The 13845-nt window shown below is 42.1% G+C and overlaps 1 protein-coding gene and 1 pseudogene across 1 annotated transcript; one reads left to right on the top strand and one right to left on the bottom strand.

Moving 5' to 3' along the window:
* Window positions 1–5416: 5416 nt before the first annotated feature.
* Window positions 5417–6382, bottom strand: LOC104999060 (olfactory receptor 6C74-like). Its single transcript, XM_010854518.1, has one exon. The coding sequence runs from the start codon at window positions 6380–6382 to the stop codon at window positions 5417–5419; it is 966 nt and encodes a 321-aa protein (XP_010852820.1).
* A 4361-nt stretch (window positions 6383–10743) lies between these two features.
* LOC104999059 lies at window positions 10744–13484 on the top strand (annotated as a pseudogene).
* Window positions 13485–13845: the final 361 nt, after the last annotated feature.

Genomic DNA, 13845 nt, shown 5'->3' with positions numbered 1-13845 from the left:
GTCTAGAGAATATCCTTTAGCATTTGTTGGAGAGCTGGTTTGGTGGTGCTGAATTCTCTCAGCTTTTGCTTGTGTGTAAAGCTTTTGCTTTCTCCTTCATATTTGAATGAGATCCTTGCTGGGTACAGTAATCTGGGCTGTAGGTTATTTTCTTTCATCATTTTAAGTATGTCTTGCCATTCCCTCCTGGCTTGAGAGTTTCTATTGAAAGATCAGCTGTTATCCTTATGGGAATCCCTTGTGTGTTATTTGTTGTTTTCCCCTTGCTGCTTTTAATATTTGTTCTTTGTGTTTGATCTTTGTTAATTTGATTAATATGTGTCTTGGGGTGTTTCGCCTTGGGTTTATCCTGTTTGGGACTCTCTGGGTTTCTTGGACTTGGGTGATTATTTCCTTCCCCATTTTAGGGAAGTTTTCAACTATTATCTCCTCAAGTATTTTCTCATGGTCTTTCTTTTTGTCTTCTTTTTCTGGGACTCCTATGATTCGAATGTTGGGGCATTTAACACTGTTCTGGAGGTCTCTGAGATTGTCCTCATTTCTTTTAATTCGTTTTTCTTTTTTCCTCTCTGATTCATTTATTTTTATCATTCTATCTTCTATTTCACTAATCCTATCTCCTGCCTCCGTTATTCTACTATTTGTTGCCTCCAGAGTGTTTTTGATCTCATTTATTGCATTATTCATTATATATTGACTCTTTTTTATTTCTTCTAGGTCCTTGTTAAACCTTTCTTGCATCTTCTCAATCCTTGTCTGCAGGCTATTTATCTGTGATTCTATTTTGATTTCAAGATTTTGGATCAATTTCACTATCATTATTCGGAATTCTTTATCAGGTAGATTCCCTATCTCTTCCTCTTTTGTTTGGTTTGGTGGGCATTTATCCTGTTCCTTTACCTGCTGGGTATTCCTCTGTCTTTTCATCTTGTTTATATTGCTGAGTTTGGGGTGGGCTTTCTGTATTCTGGCAGTTTGTGGAGTTCTCTTTATTATGGAGTTTCCTTGCTGTGGGTGGGGTTGTATCTGTGGCTTGCCAAAGTTTCTTGGTTAGGGAAGCTTGTGTCAGTGTTCTGGTGGGTTGAGCTGGATTTCTGCTCTCTGGAGTGCAATGAAGTGACTAGTAAAGAGTTATGAGATGTCAATGGTTTTGAAGTAATTTTGGGCAGCCTGTATATTGAAGCTTAGGGCTGTGTTCCTGTGTTGCAGGAGAATTTGCATAGTATGTTTTTCTCTGGAACTTGTTGGCCCTTGGGTGGTGCTTGGTTTCAGTGTAGGTATGGAGGCATTTGATGAGCTCCTATCAATTAATGTTCCCTGGAATCAGGAGTTCTCTGATGTTCTCAGAATTTGGACTTAGTCTCCTGCTTCTGGTTTTCAGTCTTATTTTTACAGTAGCCTCAAGACTTCTCCTTATATATAGCACTGTTGATAAAACATCTAGGTTAAAGATGAAAATTTTCTCCACAGTGAGGGACGCCCAGAGAGGTTCACAGAGTTACATGGAGAAGAGAAGAGGGAGGAGGGAGTTAGAGGTGACCCAAATTAGATGAGGTGGAATCAAAAGAGGAGAGAGCAAGCTAGCCAGTAATCATTTCCTTATGTGCACTCCACAGTCTGGACTGCTCAGAGATGTTCATGGAGTTATACAGAGAAGAGAAGAGGGAGGAAGGAGACAGAGGTGGTCAGGAGGATAATAGGGGGGAATGAAAGGAGAGAGACAGATCCAGCCAGTAATCAGTTCCCTAAGTGTCCTCCACCGTCTGGAACACACAGAGATTCAGAGAGCTGGGTAGAGAAGAGAAGGGGGAGGGACGTGACAGAGGCGACCTAGTGGAGAAAAAGGAGAGTCCAAAGGGAGAGAGAACAGTCAAGCCAGTAATCTTGCTCCCAAGTAAAAATGGGTATTGAAGATTGGGTTCCTAAAGGTACAAAATTGATAACAAATACCAAAAAGCAACGATTAAAATTCTAGAGTAGAGGTTGGATTTTAAAAAATACAATATTAAAGAAAAGAAGAAGAAGAAGGAAAAAACAAAGTCACAAAAGTTATTAAAATATATATATATATATGAAGTTTGCTTTAAAAATAGTCTTTTTTTTTAAGTAATAGTAGGTTATAAAAATGAAAATTAAAGGAGTAATAGAGGACTTAAAAATTAAAAAGAAGTTAAAAAAAGAAAGAGAGAGACCAAAAAAAAGAATGATCATAAAAATAGTAAAAATATACCTAGGACTTTCTCTGGTGTTGTTGTGGGCAGTGTGGGGTCAGTTCATTTTTGGCTAGTTCCTTGATCCGGCTTATATTTCTCAAGATCTATAGACCCCTTCCTATGCAGTCGGTACTAACGACAGGGTTTTAATCTATTGCATCAGTCACTTCCAAGGTGGTTCCCTGGGTTTTGGCTTCTGTTTGCTGGTCTCTTCAGTGTCTGATTTCCGCCCTGACACGAGGGGGCTGTTGTGGACACTTGTTTAGGCTCACTTGTTGAGTCGTGCTGTGGGGAGGGAAGGACGCTGCAGACAAATAACACTGGCCTGTGCTCGCAGTGTCTCAGCCACACTGGGCCTGCCCCTGCTCATGGCGCATGTACCCTCCCTGCCCACACTGCTCAGGCTCTAGGTTGCTCTGCTGGGAACCGTCCGAGGCTGGCCCTGGGCTGCGTGCACCTCCCAGGTCTAAGCCACTCAGGTTCAGGCACTCAGGTAGTCCTCAGAGGCACAGATTCCATTGGGCCTGCGTTTTGTGCCCTTCCCAGCTCCAAGCAGCTTGGGTGATGAGGTGTTTGGCGAGCGCGGTCACTGCGACTTATCACCTCTCCCGTCCCTGCCGCTCGGTTTTCTGGGTGTACAACTGGTGCACCTTCTCAGGCAGATGACTGTCCAGAACCGCAATAAGTCTTAGTTAGCAAAGAAGCCTGCTTGCAGTTAGGTAGATAATGTCTCTCTGGGGCTGCGATTGCCCCCTTCCGGCTCTGGCTGCCTGTCACCGGAGGGGGATGGTCTGCAGCCGGCTATCTCTGTTCAGTCCTTTGTTCTGTGCGCGGGCCTGGCAGTTCTTAGGTTAGGGCTGGCTTTTCGCGTGGTAGTTATCCCACAGTCTGGTTTGCTAGCCCAAGTTAGTTCACTCAGATAGTGCTCGGGGCATTCAGGCCCAGTCCTTACTCTAAGCAGTGCAGCCAGCGCCTCCCTGCCCAGGCCCCGCTTGCTAGTGGCAGGTGCAGGCGACTGCACTGCTTCTCCACTGTGGGAGTTACCGTTGGGCTCGTAATCTGTGGGTTTTAATTATTTACTTATTTTTCCTCCCTGTTATGTTGCCCTCTGTGCTTCCAAGGCTCGCCACAGACTTGGCAGTGAGAGTGTTTCCTGGTGTTTGGAAACTTCTCTCTTTTTAAGACTCCCTTCCTGGGACTGAGCTCCGTCCCTACCTCTTTTGTCTCTTTTTTTATCTTTTATATTTTTCCTACCTCCTTTTGAAGACAATGGGCTGCTTTTCTGGATGCCTGATGTCCTCTGCCAGCATTCAGAAGTTGTTCTGTGGATTTTACTCAGCGTTTAAATGTTCTTTTGATGAATTTGTTGGGGAGAAAGTGGTCTCCCCGTCCTATTCCTCCACCATCTTAGGACCCACACACACACCAGTCTTAAACAAGGAGAAGCTGTGAGTTCTAACCTAACACAGCACCTTACAATCTGATCAGAACTCCCAACTTCCAGCTTCTCCTAAGGAGTAAAGGATCACCTCTCACAGCTCTGCCCCCATAGTCAGTACAGTATGAACAGACAAGCATATCAGTTCTTAGTTTCTCCTTGAATATAGAAGGAACTGGACAACATTTCTAGTACCCCAACTTTCCCAGCTGTTAATGGAAGGGTTGGATTCTATCTACCTGTCTTAGGGCTGGGGTAATAGGGGTGACACTCCTCAGTCTCTTGGGACACACTAAAGCAGAGACTGGTTTAGAGGAGGATGAGGTTTGGGTCATTCTGGGTGATCGGTGATGTCCATCTCCTGCACTAGTCTGGGCTAGGCTGTGAAGATTGGTTCTTTTATCTAATGGACAGAAACCAACACAGAGGACTCTCAGGACTTCCCAACTTTTGTCAGATTCAAAAACTACTCATTTAACTTCTATTTTGGAAAAGTGAGAGACAAATGCACAGATGTCCTTGGAAGACTGTAATTCCTAGGACAACTTATCAAATGACACCCAAACATAAAAATCTAAGTCACCCAGTATTCCTGACAATCTAAAACTCTTCCTAATAATACTTTGCCTTAAATGAGAAGTAATTTTAAAATCAGGCTAAAAAAGGAATATGGACTCACATCAGACATAGCAAAAATCAAATGCACGCTATGCACATGCAGTGCTAGATGTGATGGGATCCATGTCCCTTTAGGGCCAATTACCTTCAGGTGGGAGCCACTTCCTCAATGAACCTTCAAACACAGTAAATGACTCCATTTTGATCCCCCTTTTTTATTATTAATGCACTCATTTTCCTTATGATTTCTATCAGTTTTTGCTACACAAAATGTTAACCATAAATGAGCTTAACATAGATGACACTGGCATCTCCTACACCCAATATCACACTAAACTGAAAATACCTTAGATGGGAGGAAAGAATTTGCTACTGGGATTACCTACCTTTGAGCAATTTTTGCTTCTAGGACTTGGCAACATCAATTACAGAAAAAATAAACTTGACATAATTTGAAAGCTTTTCAGTTTGTTTATATTTCAAGAAAGAATGAAAGAAAATGTTACTGATAAAATTTGATACATCTGGAAGATGATACACCGAAAGAGCTCATCTAAAACTCTGGAGTTACACTGAGCTGTTTGTACACTAAAACCAATACACACGAAGAAGAACTAGACATGAATAAGACCTAGTGAGCATTCACATAAGTAGATTCAAATGATAAAACACCAGTAAGTTGTACTATGACTTTATATAATTTTCAGAAGTAATTTGTAACTGTAATTTTCAAACCTTGAGTATCAAATGGTAAGGAGGGTTATCTATCTTTTCTGAGATATCATAAACTTCGAGCATAAAAATGTATCATGGATAGAAATGATAAAATCTTGCAACATTTTTATTATTGCATTAAAGACTTCTTAGCTTATGATTTATGTACAATAGTTGCTTCACAATATTGCTTTAATTGAATTCATTTAAGACCAATCAATAGAAAAAGCAAGCAAAATAGCTTTAGCAGAATATAGAGAACAAGTGAAATTTTCAAATAGAAAAAGGTATTGATTTGCAAAATAAGACAGTACCCATCCAGCTTAAAAGTAGCACAAGATAGATCTCCATATGGAGAACTTCTCGAGAACAGACTTTGCCAATGGTGGAAACTGAACTGGAGGATCAAGAGGATCCACTTAGCCTCCAAACTCTACTTCTGCAACCTCACCCTAGACAGTGTGTCCCTCAGAGCCTGGTGGACCTGCTTGTTCCTCAGGGTGTAGATGACAGGGTTCAGCACTGGGGTCACCACCGTGTTCACAAGGGCAGCCTCCTTGTTGGAGTCCAGCCTGTCCACCTGCTTCGGTTTCACATAAATAAACACACAGCTGCCGTACATCAGGGAGAGGACAATGAGGTGAGAGGAGCAGGTAGAGAAAGCTTTCTGTCTCTCCTTGGCTGATGGGAGTCGCAGGATTGTGATGACTATGTTGCTATAGGCAGTGATGGTTACAATGAGGGATAGTAGGATGACAAACGAAGTAACAAAGAAGAAATACGTTTCAACAGAGCTGGTGTCAGAGCAGGACAGATGAATTAAAGAGCCAAGGTCACAGAAGAAATGAGAGATGATATTGGGGCCACAGAATGATAACTGGGAAACTTTGAGCATCAGACCAGTGAAGAAGATGAAGGACAAGGAATAGCACAAGAAAACCAGGAGGAAACTAACCCTCAGGTTCATGATGGATGCATAGTGCAGAGGCTTGCAGATGGCCAGGTATCGATCCAACGACATCACTGCCATGAGAAAGAAAATTCCTGCTCCAATAAATAAAAAGAAAAAGGCTTGTGTGAGGCAAGCAGGAAAGGGAATTGTTTGCCTTCCTGAAAGGAAGATGGACAGCAGTTTAGGAATGACTGTGGTGATGAAACAGCATTCGCAGAAGGAGAAAGTGCTCAGCAAAACATACATTGGCGTCTGGAGGCGATGGTCAGCCCAGGTGATGAGGATTATGACTGTGTTTCCCATGATAGAGGCCAGGTATGCGAGCAGGTGCACCAGGAAGAGGAGGCCCCCCAAGTGCTGGGCAGCAGGAAACGCCTCCAGAACGAACTCCTGGATGGTGGACTCATTTTTCACCCCCACAGTTCTCTCTGTGTCTCTGACTGTCATCATTCTCTGCCTAATCTGTGAAGCAGAAAATACTATCACTGAAGAATAAAGAATTTAAATGATAGCAACTATTAAATAATATAAAAACACTACTTTATGCTACATTTTTGAATGAGATCATTTCATATTTTGAAATATTTTACTATAAATGGTATTCTATTATCATTACATTATTATATTAATAATAATAGTTATTAAATTATAAAATTAAAGATTCATTTTTGTTGTTGCTAATAAATTCTAACGTGTCACTTAACTTTTTTGCAAAATAATATCTGTAAATAACAGTCCACAAGATAAACAACACAAAATGAAAATGATTTTTTGCAGACACATACACAATTAATGGTTTAACAATGAAAGCTATCATCCTGCAGAAATACATCTCATGGACTCAGTTTGTTCATTCTATGCTTCAGCAAGACAAGCAATGTAGGAACCCTCCTGTGCACTGATGCTAGCCCTTTGAAAATAGAAAATGTGAAAGAGCCATTTTCTTATTACCATGTTTCAAATCTGTTATTTTCCTGAAGTCTGTTCAGCCTGAGTTCTTTTTTCAAGGCCCTAGGGTGAGCAATAAAGGTAGTGTATTATACTGTCAGAACCACCTAGTCTGTGGGTTTAGAGAAACCATATCTAAATTTGAGAGGGAAATGGTTTCATGGCTTGCTTATTCAGATTCAATGAACACATATATAATGGGTGAATCAGATTCCCTCACACTCTACCAACTAGCAGAATGGTAGTCTTTCATTCTGCTATTAGTTATAGATTACTCTTCAACATTCCTTTTTCTGGGAATATTTTTTCACATTGTAAGTATTCAGTATGACAGAATTAAACCTGTTTTCATTGCAGTCACAAGAGGAATATTATCTTTTTTTCTTAAAAAAATGCTGGTGCCTAACTAGAATCCAAGTATATTGATATAATCTTTGGGGAAGGGGTCAGTGCTTGAATAAATAAGTAACCATAATTTAATTGTATTTTACTTAATTCCTTTTGGCCAGATCTATTACTTTAACTATGCATGATCCACATTAGAAACTTAAACATAGCCAGTCTCTGGTTAAAATATCTGACCTACTAGATTGCAAGCTAGCCCCATGATCAAGTACTCACCACGAAGCAGCTCACAGGAAACAGTGTTTTGTTAACAATGTGCTTCTCTTCTTAAAACAAACCAGGATGTTTTTCCGAGGCTAATGAAAAAGGGTAAAAAACACTTTTAGTTGAGATATACCTTTCTTGGACCTCATACAAAATTAATGGATGCCTAGTGTCCTAAATTAATGGAAATTACTAAGGCTCCACTTTTTAAAAAGACACATTTCCAAACTCTGGAGTAACCTACATCATAGTTTTTCCCCTTGACGACCTGATAAATTCTGGACCATTAAGACAACAAGCTGCCCCAATCATCCACTTGCACTTTCTGTGTTTGGAATACCTGGACATATTTATTTCCATTCTACAATGCATCGTGAACATCAAACTTCTTTGCATGTGTATCCATCCCAGAAAAGAGTCAAAAAGATGAAACAACAATGGACAATTTCTTGTTTAATGACCCTGTTATCAGTCACTTTTCCATCAACCAGACACCCCAGTTTATATAGGGAAGGATCACAGCAGTCATAAGCGAGAACACATTCAAATGCCCTTATGATATAATTATCACAGGCTTATTAACCATCACTAGTGAGGATGCTCAGCGTCCAATGGACACATCTTTGGAACCTTCAAATTCATTAGAGGGGATTTTTTTTAATAGAATAGGAGCTACAATCACAACAGAGTCCCAGAGGACAGTTAATTGCTTCATATTTGGAAATGGAAAATTCCAGCTGACATATGTTATAATTACCCTTTCACTGCCTATCTACTATCTTTCTCAATAGGCTGCACAGTCCTCTGTGAAAGTCCTTAAATGTAGATTTTGCACAACTGCCCTAGAGTTGTAAAATTTACAGAATCACAAATTACATATATCAAGAAAGGCTTAAACAACAGAAACTCTTTTTTACATTAGAATTATCTTTGCTTTTTTATCTTTTTAACCTGGTATTTTCTTTATTGGGTTTGATCCCTGGGTTGGGAAGATCCCCTGAAGAAAGGAAAGCCTACCCACTCCAGTATTCTGGCCTGGATAATTCCATGGACTGAGCGACTTCCACTTTCTTGGTCATTCTATTTTTAGTTTTTTAAGGAACCTCCATTCTGTTTTTCATAGTTGCTGCTGCTGCTGCTGCTAAGTCGCCTTAGTCGTGTCCGACTCTGTGCGACCCCATAGACCGCAGCCCACCAGGCTCCCCTATCCCTGGGATTCTCCAGGCAAGAACACTGGAGTGGGTTGCCATTTCCTTCTTCAATGCATGAAAATGAAGTCGCTCAGTCGTGTCCAACTCCTAGCAACCCCATGGACTGCAGCCTACCAGGCTCCTCCACCCACAGTATTTTCCAGGCAAAAGTACTGGAGTGGGTTGCCATTGCCTTCTCCATTTTCCATAGTGGATACACCTATTTACAGTCCTACCAACAGTGTATGAGGGTTCCCTTTTCTTCACATCCTTTCCAAAATTTGTTATTTGTAGACCTGACATGTGTGAGCTGATACCTCATTATGGTTTTGAGGCCAGAGGCCACAGAAAAATTGGTCACTCAGGCCACAGTAGCCCAACTGAGGTACCCAGTAAGAAAAGTAGCCTTCCAAGCCAGTGATTACTATGGCAACAACTTCCTGTTGGCTCAAACGACAAAGAACCTGCCTGCAATGCAGGGGAACTGGGTTTTATCCCTGGGTTGGGAAGATCCTCTGAAGAAGGGAATGGCTACCCACTCCAGTATTCTTGCCTGGAGAATCCCATGGACAGAGGAGACTGGCGGGCTACAGTCCCCAGGCTTGCAGAGTCAGGCACAACTGAACAACTAACACTGTCACGCTTTCTCCACCTTGAGTCTTGCATCTCCTTCTCCTTGTCTGTATCTTGAAGAAATTTGAAACCCACTTTACAGATTCTTTAAAAAGGGAGAATCTGGACAGGTTAGATATGTCACAGAAAGCAACTAGTGTTCCCTTTTCTTCCTGAAAGAGGAAGATGTGTGAAAGAGGAAGACATCTTATTTTTTCAAGACAATTCAGGAGGGCAACAAAAATATTCTTCAGATAAAAATAGCCCGTGAAAAGAGTCATAACATCATAACGTTGGCAGAGGCAGGAAGATGGTTGAGAGGGGTAAGTAGACTTCTATCATCTCCTTTCTTAGTAACCAGTATATTTCCCAAAAGCCTTTCTCACATCTCTGTCAATTCAACTCTTTCTCACAATAAAATTTGTTTTTTTTTTTTAAACTCCAATTCTCGGCCTCAGTGTACATACACATCACGTGCAGAAATTTTAGTCTGGAATTCTACTTCACCTCAGTAGCAACATTCAAATTGGGATTTAGGAGCCCTTGGGAAATGAAGTCATGCATTTTCTTTGAAAAAATGTTGGCAGAGAACTCTGAACATATGGGAGCCAGTGTCATTTCAGACCAAAGAAGATAAATATAAGGTTTGTGCAAATAACTAGTACTCTCAGTGGTGACCAACTGGCTGCACCCAGGGCACTGGGCTTGCCTTTACTTCTGGCCCATGTCCTTTCAGCTCCCAGCAAGGGAGCCTGTCCTCACTACTCACTGGCTGAATACATCCTGCTTGGTGACCAAACACAATCTTGTTGGAAAACTATCACAGAGGCCCCAGATGTGCATGTCAGGAGCATCTTGACATTAATGCAGTGGACCAAGCAGGCTTCTGCACATGGAAAGGTGAGCATACGGTGGAGGAGGCCAGTGTAACAGAAGGTGACTTGGAGCAGATATGTCAGCAAAAGGATGTGGTTCAGTATAAGAATCTTTGTCTCAGCATCAGCCGGGGCTGGGTTCAGAAGAAGACCCCTGCTCCTATCAGCTGATACAGGATGAGGCAGCAATGTTGCATGTCAGATGCTCTGTTACCCACTGAGGGAGGCAAGTCTAGACCTACTGTCAGAACCCTAAGTAGTCCCAGAGTCAAGTTCTCACCCAGAATTGTAGGCCATGGAATGTGGTTGTTTTATTCAATTCTGCTCCTTTCTGGGACTTCAGTGGTCAAGGCTCTGTGAAGCCTTGTTGTGGTAGGAAAGAACCTGGGCTTGAGAAATAAGATTTCCTCGGTCAGGGACACTGGGAACATGGGGTGCATATTCACCTCACTCTGTGACAACAGACTGTGACAACTGAGCTTCCTTTCCCTCTACTTTCTGCTCATCCCAGAGCAAGCATGGGATTTTGTGGAAGAGAATCACTGCGGGAGGAGAAAGCCTTACCCCTCGTGAGATGACGAGTATATTCCTGGCCTCAGAGACAGCGGTACCTTGGAGGACCTGCTGCAGTTAATGGAAGACACGCAGTTGCTCCTCCAGACTACCCTGCGGGCACTGCCAGTCTGGGGTGAGCAGTGTGGTTGTACGAGCACCACTTCTCACAACTTGACCCATGAGAGGTTAGAAAGAAAGATTCACTCCATGTTGCAGGATAGAGCCCAACACTCTCAAAATAGATAGAATTTACTGAGGAGACTGGAGAGAGAAAGAGAATGCTCATTGACCATTGATATGAGCGATGCCATACTGGTGCCATGTTCCCAGACCATCCTTCATAAATTGGCCAATCTTGTGAACTGCTGTTACTCTTCATCTCACTTACATGCCAGCAGGAGCCTCAGAACGGCCAAGTCCATCCTGGATTTACAACTTATATCATGCTGTTGATCAACCCCCAATATCTCTGGCCTCCAGTCTCTTCTATAAATTGACCGTTCTGAAGAAGATCATCTCTAAGGCCTGTGTTTTTTGTTGGTCAGCATTAATCAATGATTGGAGAAGGAAATGACAACCCACACCAGTATTCTTGCCTGGAGCACTCCATGAACAGAGGAACCTGGCAGGTTATAGTCCTTGGAGTTGCAAAGAGTCGGACATGACTGAGCGACTAATGCACAATTAATTAATGATACTAACAGGATGATGGAAAATTTAAGATAAATACACCTAAGCTTTCACTTAAGCTTGTAATCATCAACAATATATTTCTTCCTATTTTAAAATATTTTGGTCACAGCCTTTGGAAACAGCAGAAGCTCTGGATTCTAGAAGATAGAGCTAAAATCCCACCTAGGTGACATAACCCCCTGGAACTCTCTTAATTCTCAATTTCTCCTTTTATAGAAGAACAGGTAAGGAAAACATAATACCTAACATGATTATGGTGGATAGAAACAGAAATACTGAATTTTTGCAACCAGCAAAGTATCAGGCAATGGTAAAGTCCTCATCAAATGATGACTTGGACCATAGAGTTTGTTGTATATTTTAAATTGGATATTTAAAGGAAGTGTTACTATTACTGTTGCATTTATTTATAAACTGATAATACTGTACAACATACAAAGTGGTTTTAAAATATCCAATGTCAATAAGGGCTTCCCTGGTGGCTCATACGGTAAAGAATCGCCTGCAGTGCAGGAAATCTGGGTTCAGTCCCTGGAAGTGAAGTGAAGTGAAGTGAAGTCGCTCAGTAGTGTCCAACTCTTTGCAACCCCATGGACAGTCCCTGGGTTGGATAATAAATAAATGTCAAGAAGTCCATCTACTGATCCAACTATATTTAAGAGTCTAATAATGACCCTAATTGGAGAAGGCAATGGCAACCCACTCCAGTACTCTTGTCTGGAAAATCCCATGGACGGAGGAGCCTGGCAGGCTGCAGTCCATGGGGTCACTAAGAGTCGAATATTGAAATTGGACATTAAGGGACACGTAGGAAATGTGGACATTACATGTCAAGTGAGTTACATGTTTTATCTTAATTCTTTTAAGAACATGAACAAGCATCAGAAGGTGAAAATGAAGTCCACAAGAGAACAAACATTCCAAAGCTGATCTGTCTCTACAAAGGTGGACTCAGTATTGAAATAGTATGGAACTCAGCTTCTTCCAGGTCAAGAGTCCATTCACTGAGCCACGCTGCTATGTGCCTAACTCCTTGCTGAGGAGCCAAATACTTGTTCTTATGCTTCTCTAAAACTTTTGAGCTCATTGTAATGTCTTTACTTTAGGTTAGGATCAGCAGGTGATGCTGAGTGGGAAAAGATGTCCATGGAAATGAGGAATGGGACAAATGTCCAAGAATTCACCTTGGAGGGCTTCCCTGCTGTCCAGCACCTGGGCAAAATCCTCTACCTGGTGCACTTTCTGGTGTACCTGGTGTCCATTGCAGGCAATGCAGTCATAGTCACCACCACCTGTGCTGATTCAAGGCTACAGACACGTGTGTACTTTTTCCTAAGTATTTTCTCTTTCTTTGAGTGTTGCTTCACAAGTGCTATTATTCTTAAATTGCTGGTCATCTTTCTTTTAGGAAAGCAAATGATTTCCTTTGCTGCCTGTTTCTTACAAGCCTGTGTCTTTGTATTTCTGGGAGCAGTGTGTTTCCTCCTCATAGCAGTGATGTCTCTGGATCAGTACCTGGCCATTTGCAAGCCTCTTCATTACACGACCATCATGAACCCGAGGGCTTGCTGCCTCCTGGTCATGCCTGCTCGGCTTTGGGCTTCACTCTCATTGCTGGTCTGGTGGTGATGGTGTCCCAGTTATGCTTCTGTGGCCCCCATGTCATACCTCACTTCTTCTGTGACCTCGGACCCCGAACCATCTCTCCTGCTCTGACAGCAGGTCTGTTGAAACATTGCTCGTTGTCCTTGCTTTGTGTGTCCTTTTGACTCCCCTCATCATAACCATAACTGCATGCAGAACATAGTCATCACAATCCTGCGACTCCCACGAGCCAAGGAGCAACAGAAAGCTTTCTCCACCTGCTCCTCTCACCTCATTGTCCTTTCTCTGATGTATGGCAGTTGTGTGTTTATATACATGAAACCAAAGCAGGTGAACAGACTGGACTCCAACAAGGAGGCTGCCCTTGTGAACACGGTGGTGACTCCCCTGCTAAACCCTGTCACCTACACTCTGAGGAACAAGCAGGCCCACCAGGCTCTGAGGGAGACCATGAGCAGAATGAAACTATCAAGACTTAAAAAAAAAAAAAAAAAAAAAAAAAAAAAAAAAACACCTAGCCTTGGAGCGGAAGGCTTCAAAAAACCATCCATCTTCATTCCAGAGTTCAAAATTGAGAGTCTCTTGGGGGCAGTCCTAAGATGACGGAGGAATAGGATGGGTAGACCACTTTCTCCCCCACAAATACATCAAAGAACATTTAAACGCTGAGCAGATTCCACAAAACAACTTCTGAATGCAGGCAGAGGACATCAGGCACCCAGAAAAGCAGCCCATTGTCTTCGAAAGGAGAGAGAACAAATCCAGCTCCTCCTACCAGAACACCAACACAAGCTTCCCTAACCAGGAAACCTTGACAGATCAG

Source organism: Bison bison, unplaced genomic scaffold, assembly GCF_000754665.1.
Source record: "Bison bison bison isolate TAMUID 2011002044 unplaced genomic scaffold, Bison_UMD1.0 scf7180017864341, whole genome shotgun sequence".
NCBI classification, from domain to species: domain Eukaryota; kingdom Metazoa; phylum Chordata; class Mammalia; order Artiodactyla; family Bovidae; genus Bison; species Bison bison.
The sequence above is the reverse complement of the archived record's forward strand: the minus strand, read 5'-3'. Positions and strand labels throughout refer to the sequence as shown.

Bases quoted from the DNA above. Each gene is read 5' to 3' on its own strand.
- LOC104999060 (XM_010854518.1), bottom strand. From the start codon at position 6,382: ATGACAGTCAGAGACACAGAGAGAACTGTGGGGGTGAAAAATGAGTCC.